Source organism: Malus domestica, chromosome 07, assembly GCF_042453785.1.
Source record: "Malus domestica chromosome 07, GDT2T_hap1".
NCBI lineage: Eukaryota > Viridiplantae > Streptophyta > Magnoliopsida > Rosales > Rosaceae > Malus > Malus domestica.
Window position 1 is genome coordinate 3976431 of NC_091667.1, and position 18602 is coordinate 3995032.

An 18602-nucleotide genomic window follows, 5' to 3' on the forward strand; every position below is an offset into this window, starting at 1 on the left:
CTAGTCATGATGGACTTTCTTGCGTTACAAGTAATACCAAACCTATGAGAATTTGGCTTCCAATTGCTATTCTACTTTAAGTTCGAACAATCATATTCCTAATTTTTTTTAAAAAAGGAAAAAATCTACATTTGATTGTATGTGGATTGACTAAATTTTATTGGCTTCGAACCACCTACTAGTGTTCGTTTTTTGCACGACAATATTACACCTGCCAGAATTTTGAGTGATTATTTCATTTTTTTATTCTAATACATATGATGTTGAGGGGAGGCGTATTCACACACACAACCTCGAGTGCACATATACATGCTCAAAACTGCTTGAGTGCTGAGCTCCCTTACAAGTATCAAGTGTTTATTTTATTTTTGTTTTTGAACGAAATATTTTATTTACACTAAAAAAAATGGAGTAGATTTAGCCTCATAATGGGCTAACAATAATGTGGTTCGAATTCGATTTTGATGAAAATCGAAACTAAATCTTTTTACTTACAAGTGAAGAGGAATATCATAATTACCATTAGATCATAGTACTAAGTAACAAGTGTTTATTTTATTAGTAATTAGTTGATACATAGGAAGCAATTAAAGATCAATTGGTCAAACATACACAAATTCAACCCATCAATATTTTATAATTGCACGTCATTAGATGAAATAAAATTATGCTGATTTGGTGGACCATAGTGTGGCTTGGATCACATGAAAGTCAAAGTCAATTTATATTTTTATTCAAAAAATTGGTAGAGTGTTTATTCTCGTACCCCCCAAAAAAAAGGAGAGAAATTATTTCAACTGACCACACACAGCAAATAGAGAATTATTTAAGGCTGTTTAGTCGAAATAGTTTTTAAAATTGATATAACTTCTCATTTTAGTTCATGACAATGAAAATGGATATAAGTGATCTTAAGTTTGTCCGTCATAAATCATTTTGATTATTTCGTGAAAAATCTGTCAATGAACTTGTTAAGTGAAGATGTTGGTTTGACAAATTTACCCTTAAAAAAATGGTCACGTGATAATTTAACAAAGATATTGACAGATTTTTCATGGATGACCAAAATGATTCATGGTGAACAAACTTAGGGTCCGCTTCTACCGATTTCCATTTTCAAAAACCAAAGTGGAGAGATGCCAATCTCATAGATCATTTTGACAAAAAAAAAAAAACCGGTGTTTTTATTTATTTATGATAGTGATGCAAATGAAAGTTTTGACTCACGATCGAGTACGCACTTATTAATTATTATATAAATGGCCATTGTTCTTGATCATCCATGGTCATGAGAGCCTCTACATCCCACCCTCCACTGCAAATTCACGAAGGTTTAAATCTCTCTTTGATCAGTAGTTTGTTGATACTTGATACTTTGTCGAGTTTTACTTTTTGAGATATTTTGTTGATATTTTTTCGCTTTTTGGTCCATGACATCAATTTATGACTGAAGAAATGCTTTGCTAACTTTTTATTTTATTTTTTTGTAGTGGACATTTTCTGTAATTAATTAGCAACAGTTAGAAGATTTATCCATGGCTAGGGATCAACAAGCTGCAGTGCTTAATGCACTTGATGTTGCCAAGACGCAGTGGTACCATTTCACAGCAATCATCATAGCTGGAATGGGATTTTTCACAGATGCCTATGATCTCTTCTCCATCTCCTTCGTCACCAAGCTCCTCGGTCGTATCTACTACACCAAACAAGGCGCAGAGAAGCCCGGCACGCTGCCTCCTAACGTGTCCGCAGCTGTTAACGGTGTCGCCCTATGCGGCACTTTAGCCGGACAACTCTGCTTTGGCTGGCTTGGTGACAAGTTAGGCCGAAAAAGAGTTTATGGTATAACTCTCATTCTGATGGTGTTGGGCTGTATTGCATCGGGGCTCTCTTTTGGGTCTAAGCCGGAAGGTGTTATGGCAACGCTTTGTTTCTTTAGATTTTGGCTTGGTTTTGGCATTGGTGGCGACTATCCCCTTTCAGCTACGATCATGTCCGAATACGCTAACAAAAAGACTCGCGGGGCTTTCATAGCTGCTGTGTTTGCCATGCAGGGATTTGGGATTCTGTCAGCTGGGATTGTCTCTATAATTGTTTCGAGCGCATTTGATCACGCATACAAGGCACCCCCTTACTCAGTCGATCCAAATGCTTCTCTTGTTCCTCAGGCAGATTATGTTTGGCGTATCGTTTTGATGTTTGGAGCTGTCCCTGCTGCTCTTACTTATTTCTGGCGAATGAAAATGCCTGAGACAGCTCGGTACACTGCCCTTGTGGCCAATAACGCAAAACAAGCCGCATCGGATATGTCCAAGGTTCTACAAGTTAATCTCGAATCAGAAGACGTTCAAATCATGGAAGATCCAGATAGTAAAGCATTTGGCTTGTTCACGAAGGAGTTTGCTCGCCGACATGGGCTTCACCTCCTTGGTACCACCACTACTTGGTTCTTATTTGACATTGCGTACTACAGCCAAAACCTTTTCCAAAAGGACGTATTCAGTGCAATCGGGTGGCTTCCAGCAGCAGAAACCATGAACGCCATTGAAGAGCTCTATAGAATTTCAAGGGCACAAACACTAATAGCATTGTGCAGTCTTGTTCCAGGGTACTGGTTTACGGTGGCCTTCATCGATCGTATTGGAAGGTTTCCGATCCAACTAATGGGTTTCTTTTTCATGACAGTGTTCATGTTTGCCCTTGCAATTCCTTACCATCACTGGACTTTGAAACCGAACAGAATAGGGTTCGTGGTATTGTACTCCCTTACGTTTTTCTTCTCCAATTTCGGACCCAATGCCACTACCTTCGTTGTGCCAGCAGAAATCTTCCCAGCAAGGTTGAGGTCTACTTGTCATGGAATATCAGCTGCAGCAGGAAAGGCCGGAGCTATAGTAGGCGCCTTCGGGTTCTTATACGCTGCACAAAGCACGAACCCGGCCGAGACAGACGCAGGGTACCCGCCTGGTATTGGTATGAAGAATTCTCTTATTATGCTTGGCGTCATCAACTTCTTCGGCATGCTGTTTACACTGTTAGTGCCTGAAGCAAATGGAAAATCACTCGAGGAGATGAGTGGTGAGACTGAGGAGTAAGGGCTCGTTTGGTGTTGTAGTGCTTTAAAAAAAATTGTTTCTATGATGTGAAAATAAACACTGTGAAATAAAACAATTGAGTGGTAAACTCTACTTATAAAAGTACTTTTAGCAAAAAAACGCGACGTCCGAGAATTCGGTAAACTTTTATATAAATTTGTTGTGAATTCAATAACTAAAAAGCCTTCATATCTATGACTATGTGTTCCCATGTAGTGAATGACGCACACTCAGCCCCTGAAGTTTTACGTAATATCACTCATATGCGCAACCTTAACATACTAATAAAATTATTTGGACTAGACTTATTAAATACATCTATAGTGGCGTGTCAGTCAGGTGGAAGGCGGCGGCCCCGTCAAGCTGTGCTGGCAGTGGCTCCTCGGAATACAAGGGAGGATTTGTGGTTGGGCGTCAAAGGATAGCCGCCATGGCTGCTACCACCTTAGTATATTTCTTTTCAGAAACACAAAACATGAACAAAAGAATAAGGAAAACTAACGAAAAACCCTTAAAAACTTTAGTTTTAATCAAAATGACAAAATAAAGGTGTAAGTGAATAGTACCATGAATGATTTTTCAAGGTAAAAATGTCTTTCACGTTAAAAGTGAACGGTATCAATAGTGTTTTGTTAAGATTCACAAAAAAAAATTTGAAGACCATTTTGAATTCCTGGGAAATAATGCAGAGGTTTCATCAAATTAAAGAAATCTAAACAAGTTTTAACCAAAAGTATTCTAAACAGGTGGTTTATATTTGGTTCTAAAACAGGCCAATTATTTATATATATGTATCTATCTTCTCGAAATATCAGTCGTTATATTTGTATATTGAGATTTTGATATTTTCGTAAGAATCGATAATGTTAACCTTGCATGCAACTTACTCGCACCAATGTACCTTTGGCGGCGATTTGGCTATCTGCGGCACACATGCACCTGCACCTGCTGTTGTTTGTCCTGGTTCCCAGATCAATTCCTCTTTACATGCCAACAACTACAGCAATACTAATGGTTCCAATCAGCCCATGTCAATGGTACTTATAGTTCTTCTTTTTTCGGGTCGAAAAGTTGAGCATGTGTTCTTTTGAATTTTTTTTTGGGTCAAATGTGTTCTTTTGATAGCTGTCTTAGTATTGTTTCTTTTTGCTCTCTATGTATGCAGCCAAATGAAGAGTCTTGTTGGTTGCATGTGGATGGTGAAGGGCAGAAACGCGGGCCGCTTACTCTTTATGAACTATATTTGTGGTATCGATATGGATATCTTCAGGATTCGGTGATGGTAAGATTTGAGACCCTAATGTGATGATGGTGTGATATGTATGTTTGTATCAAAATCGAATTAATATCGCATTTTTCGTAGAATTTAACTTGGTTAACTTTGGTGAGGTCGGGTTTAGAGCAAATGCTACTGTTTCTAAATCATGATCGGAATGATTTTCCTAAATTATGGCGGTGTAGTTATAACTTAGAACAAGATCACTCAATTCAGGAACCTACGAAGCCTTATTGAATAAGAAAAACAGAAAAGAATAGACATTTTTAGAAAGCTTAATAGCTGCTTAATTATGCGGTCAATTCAAGCTTTTATTCTATAAGGTAGAAAGACGTATTGAGGGTGAAAAGTGAAAGGATATCTCTGGTGCATACTTGATTTCCTATGTTTATTGTTCATTACCTTTATAGTGTGGGAGGTGGATGTTCTCGAAGTGTTACATGGCCAGTAAAACTCACTTTCAACGATGGACTTAGGGCTGGTTTGGTATTGCTGTGCTTTGAAAAAAAACTGCTGTGAGAATAAGTGGCTGTGCTGTGAGAATAAGCGGCTGTGAAATAAATCAGCAAAGTGTTTAGTAAACTTTTTTGTATAAGTGCTTTTGGAAAAAAAAAAAAAAAAAAAAAGCAATTTGTTAGTGGTCTTTTCATTAAAGGAGCACTGTAGCTCCGTGTGCTTTGAAAAAAAACCAATTTTCCAAAGCTGCAAATAGTAGCTTCAGCATTTTCCTTTGATTTCAGCTTATTCTCATAGCAGCTTCCAAAATAAGCCATTTTTTTTCAGTTTACCAAACACTTAAAACTCTCACAGCTTTTTTTCATAGGTACTTTTTTTTTAAGCACCCCACTCCCAAACCACCCCTTAATGTGTGTATACTGCTTTTTTCTCTTGTTACTTTTGGGAGAGATTTGGGCCCACCGCTGTGCGGTGGGTTTGACAATCATTTTAAAATGTCTATTGTTGAATATTTTTATGATGCTTCTGACTCTGTTGTCAACTTGGTTTTCATAGATTTATCATGTCGAGAATAAGTGTGCGCCTTTCACACTACTATCTATTGCAAATGCATGGAAAACTGGACCTGAAACTGTTGCCAACTCTGATGCCAAAAGCAATGGGACTGATTCATCTGTAAGCTTTATATCTGAAATTTCTGAGGGAGTTTCTAGCCAACTGCACCATGGAATTTTGAATGCAGCTCGCAGGGTTGTCTTAGGTGAGATTATCAGCAATGTGATTAATGAGTTTTTTACCACAAAAAAGGCTCAAAGAGTTAATCAGGCTGTGAAGGCTTGCTCCTCATATAGCAAAATGGTAATGCATACAAATCCAAAAGCAGACTACTAATTCTATTATTCTAAAGCCTGTTACGTGTTATCTGAGTGGTTTGATCTGTTCGGTAGCGCTTTAGTCAATAGGTCAATTGCTTAGTTGTTTATTAAATATTTCATTAAAAATCAAAGTGGAAAGGCACTAAAACTGCTTCTTTGATCCTAATATCACCTTTTGTTTATTTCAGCCAAACACTACAAAAAAACAGTTTTTATTATCTGAAAGTGCCTTTGACATGCCAAAAGTATTTATAAACACATTTTCTTTGCTTTATGAAATAATAATTTTTTGTTTCAACAGTCTTACATTGTTGGAGATATGATGTACTGTGCTGCTGTTTTGTGTGAGGCTGCAGCTTCGGACTCTGTTGCAGATGATACATGTATCAATCAAGATTCCACTGAACCTCCACCAATCACGAAATCTGTTGGAAGCATTGAAAACTTTTGGGAGTCGTATGCAGTTGTTTGTAGAATGCTTTTTTATTATTGCATGCAAGTCATGTGTAATGCTGTCTTCTATGATTCAGTGGCAGAATACTCCTCTTCTTGGATGAGGAGGAGAATTTGGTCTGGTTCTCCAGTGTTGAGGATACCTTCTAGTGAAAATGCTGAAAAGATTGAAAAGTTACCTCATGAAGCTGTAGGTCTTTTGCATGTTTTAGTTTTTTTCATTTAATTAAGTTATATTAATGTTTCTTAGTGTTTTATTTGGTCATGCAGTTGCTACCCGGGCAAGAATCTGATGCTTATGATGGTGATTGCCCACCTGGTTTTGAAGTCATGGCAAATGAATTAGTTGATCATGCACATCCATCAATTATCTCTTCATTGGATGTTGATGGAGGAAATTCATCTAAACAGATAAGCCCAAAATATAAAGATATGAACTGCATTGTAGAATATGTAGAAAACGAGCTCCAGTTGTGTGCAAAGAATGCTTTGACTAAGTTTGTTAGATCTTTTGTGAATGAAGAGGTCAGGAAATTAGATAATTCGTCTAAAGAAGAAAATTTAATGAAGGTGATCTGAAATTCAGTTTTCCCCCTTCTTTTTTACTGTAATCTGTACTAGCTCATTTATGTTCAATTTATGACCATTTCAGTATGTTAACATAGTTGTTGCTGCAGAACAATGTCAGCTCTTCTGTTCAGTGTCAGCAATAGCATTGAAGGCTCTTAAGACTCATGTGATGAATTTAGGATTTCAAGTACAAAATCTACAGAGATGAATCCATCTTATGTATCCCCTCAATCTCCATCACAAGTAGCAATGCTTTTAAGGAATTATGTTCTCGTGTAGATGATATGTCTGTTGACCAACAAGTAAATGAGCCATTGTCCCCTGGACTTGTAGGCAAAGCTAAAGCTGTTGTGCCATCACACACTTGCAAATTTCGACCTTCAAAGTCAGATGAATGTGTTCCTAAGATTGTTGAATATACTGCCATAGCAATGTGCTGGAAAAACCTGCATGATTATGTCATTAGAGAATGGAAATCATTGTTTATTGACTGTTCTCTTGATCAGTTTCTTGCATCATGGTGCACTTCAAAGAAGACCCATGCTTATAAGGTATGCTGTTTGTGCCTTCGACATTCATCTCTTTCTATGAATTTATTATAACTAGAATTCCCTATCATTTTAGTTAATATTTACTATTTCTTTTGGGCAGGAAAAAGCATTCATTAGAAATAAAGACCATCTCGAAAAACATGAGAAAGAATCAAAGCATTGTGACAATTTTGGAACTGCAGAACTTTCTCCAGTGATTGGTAAATATACATATCACCACAAAAAGTTGTTGTGGAAAAAGTCAGGGTTGTCTCGGTCTGTAACTTTAGGCGATACTGGGTTACAGAATGAAATAGTGGAAAAGTCAAAGAAATTACATGTTACTGGAGATATGCCTGAGAAAGCAGAACTAAAAATTGCTACTATGATTCCTAAGAAGAGAAGACAAACTGGCTTGCATGTTGGCTCCGCATCTTTGCAAGCTGGAGATATGCCTGAGAGAACAGATATAAAATTTTCTACTATGATTCCTAAGAAGCAAAGACCAAGTAAATCCCTAACTGAATCGTATGTTGGCACCATGTCTTTGCAAGCTGGAGATATGCTTGAGAAAGAGAACTAAAAATTGCTACTGTGATTCCTAAGAAGAGAAGACAAAGCAAACCCCAAACTGAATCGTCTGTTGGCGCCACATCTTTGCAAGCCATTGCTAAAGGGTGTTCATCCACTGATAAGACAAAAGCTAAGAATTCTAGTAGTTGCAAACTTTTGAAGGTTTCCAACGCAGTTAAAAGTATGCCATTTCCCTCACAGTACTTTGGTGTTCATTGGGGTTTCTAGTTTGTTGAATGGGACATAGTTTTCTTTTCTATTTCTTTTTTGTTTCAATACTGTATGCTTCCTGTGCACTGCGTTTATCACTCAGAATGGAATTTCTCCGATAATTAGGGATATGGACTGCTTTACCCAGGTAGCAAAACCATGGGATGCACTCCTAAACCTAGTAAAAAGATTGTTTCAGCTGATGTAGGGAACCAGAATAATGTTGAGAAAGTTGTCAATAGCAATGGTCATGATGTGGGGCGTAAAATAGAGCCTTGTAAGTGTCCTTTCACTCATTTGTTCATGCAATTTTTTTATTATATATTATCTATAATGTTATTAATATGACCCTTTTGATACGTTATTCTTTCTCTGTATTTGTGGTTTTGCATACAGTAACTAAGCAATCAAAGCTGAAAAAGGATCTCCCAATGGATGATTTGAAATTGTCACGTCCCAAGAAGATCTTGAAAGTAGCCAATGGTGCTCCCAAGAAAGCAACATGTAGGCCAGTTGCAGCTGGACATGTACAGTTCGGCAAATCCAAGAAACTAAATCCCTGCCCTAAATCTTCTGGATGCGCCCGAGTGTCAATTAATGGCTGGGAATGGCAAAGATGGTCACAAAATGCAAGTCCTGCTGAAAGAGCCCGTGTTAGGGGAATTACATATGTTAATGCAGAGTATCAATGTTTTGATATTAATACATCACAGTGGTCAAATGGCAAGGGTCTTTCTGCAAGAACAAATAGGGTGAAGATGCGCAATCTTGCTGCTGCTGCTGATGGGGCTGACCTTCTGAAAGCTACTCAGTTAAAGGTGATTTCTGAATGAAATCATTTCTTGGATAATTTTTATATATGCGTTTCTGAACATAATTTTGATAAACTATTACATGGTACTGGTAGGCGAGGAAAAAACTACTACAATTCCAGCGAAGCAAGATACATGATTGGGGTCTTGTTGCATTGCAGCCAATTGAGGCAGAAGACTTTGTTATTGAATATGTTGGAGAACTGATTCGTCCCAGGGTATATTGATTGGACTGTACTTGTTCCATCAATTGAATGTTTGGGTAGTTGTATGTGTGTGCGCGCGTGTTCCTTCATTTTTGCCTTTTCCAGCTGAGGAGGGGTGTCCCTTTTCTTTGCAAGGTTGGGGTGTCCCTTTCCTTTGTACACTAATTATTTTAGTTTGTGACTTTGCAGATATCTAATATCCATGAGCGGGCATTACAAGAAGATAGGAATTGTTGAACTATAAGTATTTGAGCTGAAAAGTTTTAGAATAAGTTTGTTTTAAATTGGTGTATCCACTTGTGCAGAATGAGGCAAAGTGTAAATGTCTAGTTTTGTAAAAAGGCCATGAGTGCCATGTGTTGAGTGATCCATGAGATTAGAAAGATGTGTGTCTAGGATGAAATGTAGTGTATGTGTGGTCCCAAGTGCTAGGCCATCAGTTATGTAAAAGCATGTGCTTCGTGCTCTTTTATTAACACAGAAAATATTCCTCTGCAATTTTGACAGAGAGAAGAAGAGAACTATTCATCTTCCATTGTGTTCTTCGGTTTGTTTTTGCTCTTTGTTCAGCTTTCCTTCTTCAGTTCAAATCTCTAGAATTCAGACACATTAACATGGCCTCAGAGCCAGGTTGCGTCGTTTAAAAATCCGGGCGTAAATCTGTGAGGTTACTGAGCTCAATCGAAGCTCACGAAAGATTTGAAAAATGGCTGGATCTGGAGGTGCTGAAGTGAGGACCCCGATCTTCTTCGGTGAGAACTACGAGTTCTGGAGAATCAAAATGGTTACCATTTTCAAGTCACATGGACTATGGAATCTGGTGGAAAAAGGGATTTCGGTTCCCGATTCGAAGAAGAAGAAAGCTAAGACTGATGAAGATACAGATGTTGATGCTGACGATGATGAGAAAATGGCTGCAATCTTCATGAAAGATGCAAAAGCTCTCGGAATCATTCAAAGCGCAGTCTCCGACCAGATCTTCCCTCGAATCGCAAACGCAGACTCAGCAAAAATGGCATGGGATCTGTTATATGATGAATATCACGGTGGGGATCAGGTAAGATCTGTGAAACTCCAAAATCTCATACGAGAATTTGAATACACTAGAATGCGTGATGATGAATCCTTGACTGGGTATCTTACTCGTTTGAATGATCTGATTAATCAAATGAAAACGTTTGGTGAAACTTTGTCAAATGAGAGATTAGTTCAGAAGGTGTTAATCAGTCTCACTAAGATATATGATCCTATATGCTTAGTAATAGAAAACACCAAATGTCTAGAATCTGTTGAACTGCAAGAGGTCCTAGCTATATTGAAGAGTCAAGAGCAGATGTTTGATTTGCATTCCTCAGATGCAACTGAGAGAGCATTTTCTTCTCTTACTGTTAATTCAAAAGGGCAGAATCGAAGTTATGCTCAGTCTAGTAATTTTAAACCACAGAGAAATTGGAATCAAAAGGGTAAGAAGTGGGATTCAAAACCAAAGTTTCAGCAAAAATCATTCACAAATGTTGCACAGAATAATGCTTTTTCACAGGTTATGAGTCAAGAGGGTACCAAACCACAGTGTAGAGTGTGTTCTAAGTTTCATTTTGGTGAATGTAGATATAAAGGGAAGCCCAAATGTTATAACTGTGATAAGTTTGGTCATTGGGCTAGAGAATGCACTATAGGGAAGATTATGCAAAAGGCAAATTCTGCAAATCAGGTGGAAGTGACAGGGAATCTGTTCTATGCTAATAGTGCAATTTCAGAGAAAAATGTCAATGGAAATTGGTACATTGACAGTGGTTGTAGTAACCACATGACAGGGAATGCTGATCTCCTTGTTGATATAAGAACAAATGTTGCTGGAAAGGTGCAGATGTCTACTAGAGTGTTAGTAAATGTTGCTGGAATGGGCTCATTGGAAATTGATACTAATAAGGGGAAGAAGTACATTAGAGAGGTCATGCACTTGCCAGGATTGAAGGAAAATTTGTTGAGTGTAGGTCAAATGGATGAGCATGGATATTATCTAGTGTTTGGAGGAGGTTTGTGTAGTGTGTTTGATGGACCTTCACTTGACAATCTTGTCATCAAGGTCAAGAAGAAGGAAAATCGTTGCTATCTTCTTTCTCTGTTGCAAGACAACCGGTTGGTTCTGAAAGCAAGCATAGATCACTCTACTCGGACTTGGCACAGAAGACTAGGTCATTTGAACTTCAGGGGGTTAAAGCAACTCAGTGAGAAAAATATGGTGCATGGTCTTCCATACCTAGAAGAAATCAAAGATGTATGTCAAGGATGTCAATTTGGAAAGCAACATAGAGACTGGTTTCCAAAGAATCAATCCTGGAGAGCAAACTGTCCCATGGAACTTATTCATATTGATTTGTGTGGTCCTATGTAGAATGCATCTTTGGCTGGAAACAGATACTTCATGTTACTCATCGATGATTGTACAAGAATGATTTGGGTGTATTTTCTCAGATACAAATCTGATGCATTCAATTATTTTAAAAGGTTCAAGTCAATGGTGGAGCTGCAGAGTGGTTTCAAAGTTAAAAGTCTAAGGAGTGACAGAGGTGGAGAATTCTTATCTTCTGAGTTCACTAAGTTCTGTGAAACTGAAGGCATTCAAAGGCAACTCACCATGGCTTATACTCCTCAACAGAATGGAGTAGTGGAAAGGAAAAATCGAACTGTGGTTGAAATGGCAAAAACTATGCTCCATGATAGAGGTATGCCATATGTCCTTTGGGCTGAAGCAGTACACACAGCTGTATATATTCTAAATAGGTGTCCTACAATGACACTTGGAAATATGACTCCTTTTGAAGCTTATAGTGGCAGAAAACCAGGTATAGCACATCTCAAGATCTTTGGTTCCCTGTGCTATGTACATGTACCTACTGAGACAAGACAGAAGCTAGATTCTAAGAGTATTAAAGGTGTATTTGTTGGTTATGCTACATGTGAGAAGGGATACAGAATATTTGATCCATGTACTAACAAATTAATCCTGTCAAGAGATGTAGTCTTTGATGAATCTATGACCTGGAATTGGAAAGAAAATCCACAAAGTTCAGCTGCTGCAACCTACATTCAGGATCAACCTGAAAATGTAGTTGGTATGAATCCATATGAGATGAGTGTGATTGAAGGAAGTTCTCTTAGTCCTAGTTCTCCTTTTCATATACAAGAACAAGAAAGTTGTACTCCTGAATCTGCAAAGCTTTCAGAGGATTATGATCACACACCTCTGAAATGGAGAAATCTTGATGATATTTTTGCTCAATGCAATCTGTGTGTTATGGAACCTGAAAGATATGAAGAAGCAGCTCAAGATGAATCATGGTTAAGAGCAATGCAGGATGAGTTGACCATGATTGAAAAGAATGGTACATGGGAATTAGTAGATAGACCAACAATGCAGCCTGTCATTGGGGTTAAATGGGTCTATAAAACCAAATTGAATCTGGATGGCACAGTATTGAAGAACAAGGCAAGGTTGGTTGCCAAAGGTTATGCCCAGAAACCTGGTTTCGACTATAATGAAACTTATGCTCCAGTGGCTAGACTGGACACTATCAGAACTCTCATTGCATTAGCTGCTCAAAAGAGCTGGAGGTTGTATCAACTTGATGTTAAATCTGCCTTCCTAAATGGAGTACTGCATGAAGAAGTATATGTAGACCAACCAGAGGGATTCACAGTGCAAGGCAAAGAAGATAAAGTGTATAGGCTTCATAAAGCTCTTTATGGACTGAAACAGGCACCTAGAGCCTGGTATGGAGAAATTGATGCTTACTTCTCCCAGTGTGGTTTCCAAAAGAGTCTCAGTGAACCAACATTGTACATCAAGTCAAGGGGAGAAAAAGATATTATAATTGTGTCTATCTATGTAGATGATATTGTCTACCCAGGTAGTAGCATAGAAATGTTGGAAGAATTCAAAGAGGACATGATGATGAAATATGAGATGACTGATTTGGGTTTACTTCACCATTTTCTTGGAATGGGAGTTATTCAAACCAATTTCAGCATATTTATTCACCAAAAGAAGTATGCCTCTTCCTTGTTGAATAAATTTGGGTTGAATGAATGCAAGTCTGTGTCTACACCATTGATTCCAGCTGAAAAACTTAGTAAGGATGATGGAAGTGGTCCAGCAAATGAAGAACAATATAGAAAAATTGTGGGCAGTTTACTGTATCTTACAGCTACAAGACCAGACATAATGTATGCAGCAAGTCTACTTTCCAGGTTCATGCATTCTCCCACAAACAAACACTATGGGATTGCCAAAAGAGTGCTTAGATACATCAAGGGAACATTATACTATGGTCTGGAGTATGTCAAAGGAAAGAATGCAATGTTAATCGGTTTTTGTGATAGTGATTGGGGAGGATCTGTTGATGACAGCAAAAGTACTTCCGGTTATGCATTTTCCTTTGGTAGTGGAGTGTTCTCGTGGGCCTCAGTGAAGCAGAATTGTGTAGCACTCTCTACAGCAGAAGCAGAGTACATCAGTGCCTCTGAAGCAACTGCTCAAGCCATTTGGCTTAGATTTGTTCTTGAAGATTTTGGTGAGATGCAAACTGAAGCGACTCCAGTACACTGTGATAATACAGCAGCAATTGCAATTACTAAAAATCCTGTTTTCCATAAAAAAACCAAGCACATTGACAGAAGGTATCATTTTATCAAGAATGCACTCCAGGAAGGGATAATCGATTTGGTGTACTGTCCAACAAATGAGCAGGTGGCAGACATATTTACTAAGGCTTTGTCTAAGGATCGATTCAACTATCTTCGAGATATGCTTGGTGTGAAATCAGCTCAAAACTTAAAGGGGAGTGTTGAACTATAAGTATTTGAGCTGAAAAGTTTTAGAATAAGTTTGTTTTAAATTGGTGTATCCACTTGTGCAGAATGAGGCAAAGTGTAAATGTCTAGTTTTGTAAAAAAGCCATGAGTGCCATGTGTTGAGTGATCCATGAGATTAGAAAGATGTGTGTCTAGGATGAAATGTAGTGTATGTGTGGTCCCAAGTGCTAGGCCATCAGTTATGTAAAAGCATGTGCTTCGTGCTCTTTTATTAACACAGAAAATATTCCTCTGCAATTTTGACAGAGAGAAGAAGAGAACTATTCATCTTCCATTGTGTTCTTCGGTTTGTTTTTGCTCTTTGTTCAGCTTTCCTTCTTCAGTTCAAATCTCTAGAATTCAGACACATTAACAGGAATTGGCAGCAGTTATCTGTTTAGGCTTGATAATGGTTATGTGGTTAGTGAATCAACACTATGAATTTGGTTTTAATAATTCTCTTTTCTTGTTGTCTTTTAATTCAGGCCCATATTTGAGTTACTTGTAGCTTGTAGCATGGAATATTTTTTTTCTATGAAAATCTTGAATTTGATGACAGTCTGAGTGACTTAATAAGAATAACACATCTTTTGGGAGTGTGTTATATTTGCATAGAAGCAATTTCCGTGAAGCATTTATCTTATTTAATACTTTGAAGGCTGGGTCTTGGTCAGGGAACTTTTGGCTTCTTCGATTTCATTTCCTATAGCATGGAACTTGGCATTTTCTTAGAGCTTTTGGTTTCTTCACGATACAAAAACATTCTCCTTGGCATGCTGGATGAGCATACGCCGAATGTTGTACATAAGAAGACGGATGAGTCACAGAGCCCTTCAGCTGGGTTTAGCATCAACTGTATGTTTATGAATCACAAACTCATTCAGGTAAAGCTGAATAGTGTCACTAGCATTATAAGTTTTCAATGGACGGTTTCCATTGAGTTAAGTAGTAAGTTATTTCAACCGATATTTTGATAATCATTTCCATGCCAAAAGAAAAACAAAAAATTGGGTTTTGCAGTGTGACTTGTACAAGTCTATTTCAACTGATGAAGCATGCGTAACGGGCATTGATGCAAAGTTTGATACTCTTTCAGGTTATGAACCACGGTTGACATCAAAGATTGAGTAATGTGACCATCGTGCTTTCTTGTAGGTTTCGCAACGTTGCAGATGAGTTTCTCCCCTTTAGAAACTGCAAATCAGTTAAATGTTTTACTGCATATACATATCAAATTTTGGAACATAAAATCTTGTATAAACATGCATTATTGAAGTTTATTTAATTATAGGAGATTTAATCTTGTATAAACATGCATCTTGAGCAACCAACTTGCTATTAATCTTGATCTTTGTGAAGGTTTTGCTTCGCCGGATCACCTTGCTACTAAGTGAACCCCGTCAATTTGATTCCAGGTAACAAAATGGTTATTGTAATCAGAACTAGAAAGAAAACTTTGCATGATGTGCGACTTCTAGGATCTTGCATTATCTTTTGCGGATTGGAGAAGTTGTTCTATGAGCGTGGGAAGTTGTCGATAACGTTCCCATAAGAATGGTTTACTGCTTGGTAATTTTTAGTTGCCAAGTGTTGGAGTGTAAGGAGGGAAGGTGCCACTAGAACTCGAATTTACTGAGATTTAATACGTGATAATCTAGCTATTTGGTTCGTAATTTTGACAAACGTATAAATTATGTGTGAGTTGTTCTTCCCTTTTATTTATTTTATTTACTTTTAATTTTATATTTTTTTGCTTTCGTTTGTTGTTATTTTTTTCTGTGGTTGCAGGAATATTAGGATAATCAAAACTTTTGCTGCTGGGCGGAGGACTTCTGTGCCCTCTGGTATGTATATCTTTACTTGTGTTGTACGTTGTTTCAGTTCTTTTTGGGTTAACATATGAGCCAGCCGATAAAAAAAGTGGCAGTAGTGTAACATTATAATAAATTTTGATGAAAATTTAACAATTAAATTAAAAGGCTAAGTACAATTTGCATCATCGAGGTTTGGCCATGAGTTTCAACTTTTTCACGTTAAACCTCAACCGTTTCATTTGTCCAATTTACACCTTTTGTTAGATTGATTGTCTGGTCAACTATTAACTAATTATGTGTCAGAGCTGAACTCACCCTCAAACCCACTAACTGTGCCGCAGTAAACACATCGAGCACATTTTGATGGTGGGTCCCGCACTTCCAAGTCATTGGTTAAAGCCGGTCAATCTTACAAAAGGTATAAATTGGTTAAAGGAAAAAAGGTCGGGGTGGAATATGAAAAAATTGGAACCTCATGATCCATTTTGAAGCCGACTACAAACCTCTATGGTGTGAAATGTACGTTACCCTAAAAAAATCAAACCAAATCAGCGAACAAGAATGTTCTTTAAATGAAGGGTTATATATATTTTTGAGTATGCTAGGGAGATCACATGTGTATCACATTGCTGTACCATTTTATGTGGTAATTGGTAAGTGATGCACACAGTCATTGGTTGACGTGGCATGTACACATTATTTGCTACATCAGATGGTACGCTAGTGCGGTATAAAAATGTGGTCTCTTTAACTTTTTCCATACATTTTTTTATTCATGTATTTTGATTGGATTTTGTTTTGGTTCTGTGTTATAATCCTTTATCAATCTTGGTTTTCGGTTTCTGTGAAACGAGTTTTAAATTTTAAAGGGTCAAATACACAACTGTTCCTTCCTTGTGTATATCTCACGTCTTTGAGCTCTTGCATGATTGCGCCAATTTGATGTAAAGGACCAAGATTGTTAACGGATTAAAATACTTGAAAAACATGGACCGAAATTGATATCTCAATACAACACGTGACCAAAAATGTCTCTAATCCTCAAACTAACACTTTGGAGTGTGTGGTTACTCAGAACAATAAAGAAATGGTAGGATTTTCTGAAATCAAACTTGTAATTTCACTAGGGTTTTTGATGAAAACAAACTTTAAATTTGGGCACCACGAGTTGTGTAAACTTGCACTTCGTGCTTGTAATGAGTCGAATGAAGGTTAAATTGTGCAAATCGCCCTTATGGTGTCGGTCGCGTGCTAATGCAGATGCTATGAAAAGCTCGTCATAATATCCTTTCGATTCGAATTGGAGTGAATTTTGGATAAAACGTTTTTTTTTTTTTTTTGAGCCGATGTTAGCAAGGAACATGATCGCGAAGGATACATTGTGAATTTTAGCCGCCGGTTGAATGGCATTGGCCAAAAAGCAAGATTGGGGAAATGACAAGGCCGAACGTCCTTGGATTTTATGCATATAAATGTAACGAAGCTGCCTCGACACATAGCAACTCCGCCTATGTCTTAATGTTTATTAGGCACAGCCGGTCCAAGCCCGGATAAAGGAGGAGGGTTGTCAAAATCTATGGTATGTATAATGTTGTGGGATATTGAAATGTTTCTTTCCGTTGATGTATGTGAGTTTCATATGCATTATTTATTCAAGATTCAGAGTGCCCACCAATCCTAGTGGTGCTCTCTAAGTTAACATGTGGTGCTTAAAACTGGATTGGATTGGACTGGATAATTCACTGGAATTATGTATTTTTTTATGTAAGAAACAATTCCTCATTATGCTACAAGTCAAATTTAGGTGTCTTATTTGCGAGTGGAGAAGAATACGCTTGAGACAATGGGTTGGCTTTTTTAAATTGGGAAGAAATCCATTCCTTTATTCATGGTCATGAATTATGGTGTTGAATGTTTCATTATTTTGTTTAAAAAAGAGAGAAAATCTTAATGTATGTTATGCACAAAGCAAATGGAATTGAAATGACTCTTTCCTTAACTTATTTCAAATTGTTTTGAATGTGATAATTGAAAAAGGTTGACAAGGTAGAATAGAATCCCTTTCAATTAGGTAAGGATTCCTTGAATGGATCTCCCGAATTTACTAATAGCATCCGCAATGAAATTAATTCGCTTTTTTCACATCTTAATTGGATTTTTTTATGTCATTGGGTGTGAGATTGGTGGTGAGTGTAGCGAGTAGGTTACGTCTTAAACTTCGATACACTCAAATGTAACTAAAAACAAATGAATTTTCATTAATTCATATTATTTAACCAATTAGTCAGTCAAAATTTTAGCAACATAATTAAGTTATTAGCTAGACTTCTAACCTAAGAAAGGCCATGTACATTTCACACCATCTAGGTTTTTGGTTTTTTATTTATTTTTTATAATGGACCATGAGGTTCTAATGTCACTGCCACTTCACATTTTCACATTCTATTTACATCTTTTTCTAAAAAAGAAAGTTATTTTTTATGTTTCCCGTTTCTCTCATTGCACTCCTTTTTTTATTTATGGTATTTATTGAACTCAAAACATATATAACATATATAAGAATCGAACTTGAGACTTATTACTTGCTAGTAAAAAAATATCGCTAAACCGTATGTAGTTGCTATGTAATTAGTTATTACGATGCTGATAATTACTTGAGATAATTTTGTAATGTTGAGTGAACATCATTAGTAAAATGCTGCTAATTACTTTTATTTTTTTTAACAAATGATATTATCTACATTAAAGGGGAAGGAGTGAGTTTAGCCTCACAATAGGTTAGCAATAATGTGTTCAAATTCGCTTATAGCGAGAATCAAATTTAAGACATTTCATTTACAAACAGAGAAGAATACCATTAGGATGTACTAAGTGACAC

At 37.2% G+C, this 18602-nt stretch overlaps 2 protein-coding genes across 2 annotated transcripts; both read left to right on the forward strand.

The window, feature by feature from the left end:
- The first annotated feature begins 1236 nt into the window (after nt 1-1236).
- Nucleotides 1237-3197, forward strand: LOC103438596 (low affinity inorganic phosphate transporter 1-like). The gene is made up of 2 exons (XM_008377126.4): nt 1237-1331; nt 1491-3197. The coding sequence occupies exon 2, from the start codon at nt 1536-1538 to the stop codon at nt 3093-3095; it is 1560 nt and encodes a 519-aa protein (XP_008375348.1). The 5' UTR covers nt 1237-1331; nt 1491-1535; the 3' UTR covers nt 3096-3197.
- Nucleotides 3198-3958: 761 nt separating this feature from the next.
- Nucleotides 3959-6448, forward strand: LOC139197512 (histone-lysine N-methyltransferase ATXR7-like). The gene is made up of 5 exons (XM_070825087.1): nt 3959-4132; nt 4261-4377; nt 5383-5685; nt 6004-6349; nt 6426-6448. Exons 1-5 carry the CDS (start codon nt 3959-3961, stop codon nt 6446-6448), a joined length of 963 nt encoding a protein of 320 aa, XP_070681188.1.
- Nucleotides 6449-18602: the final 12154 nt, after the last annotated feature.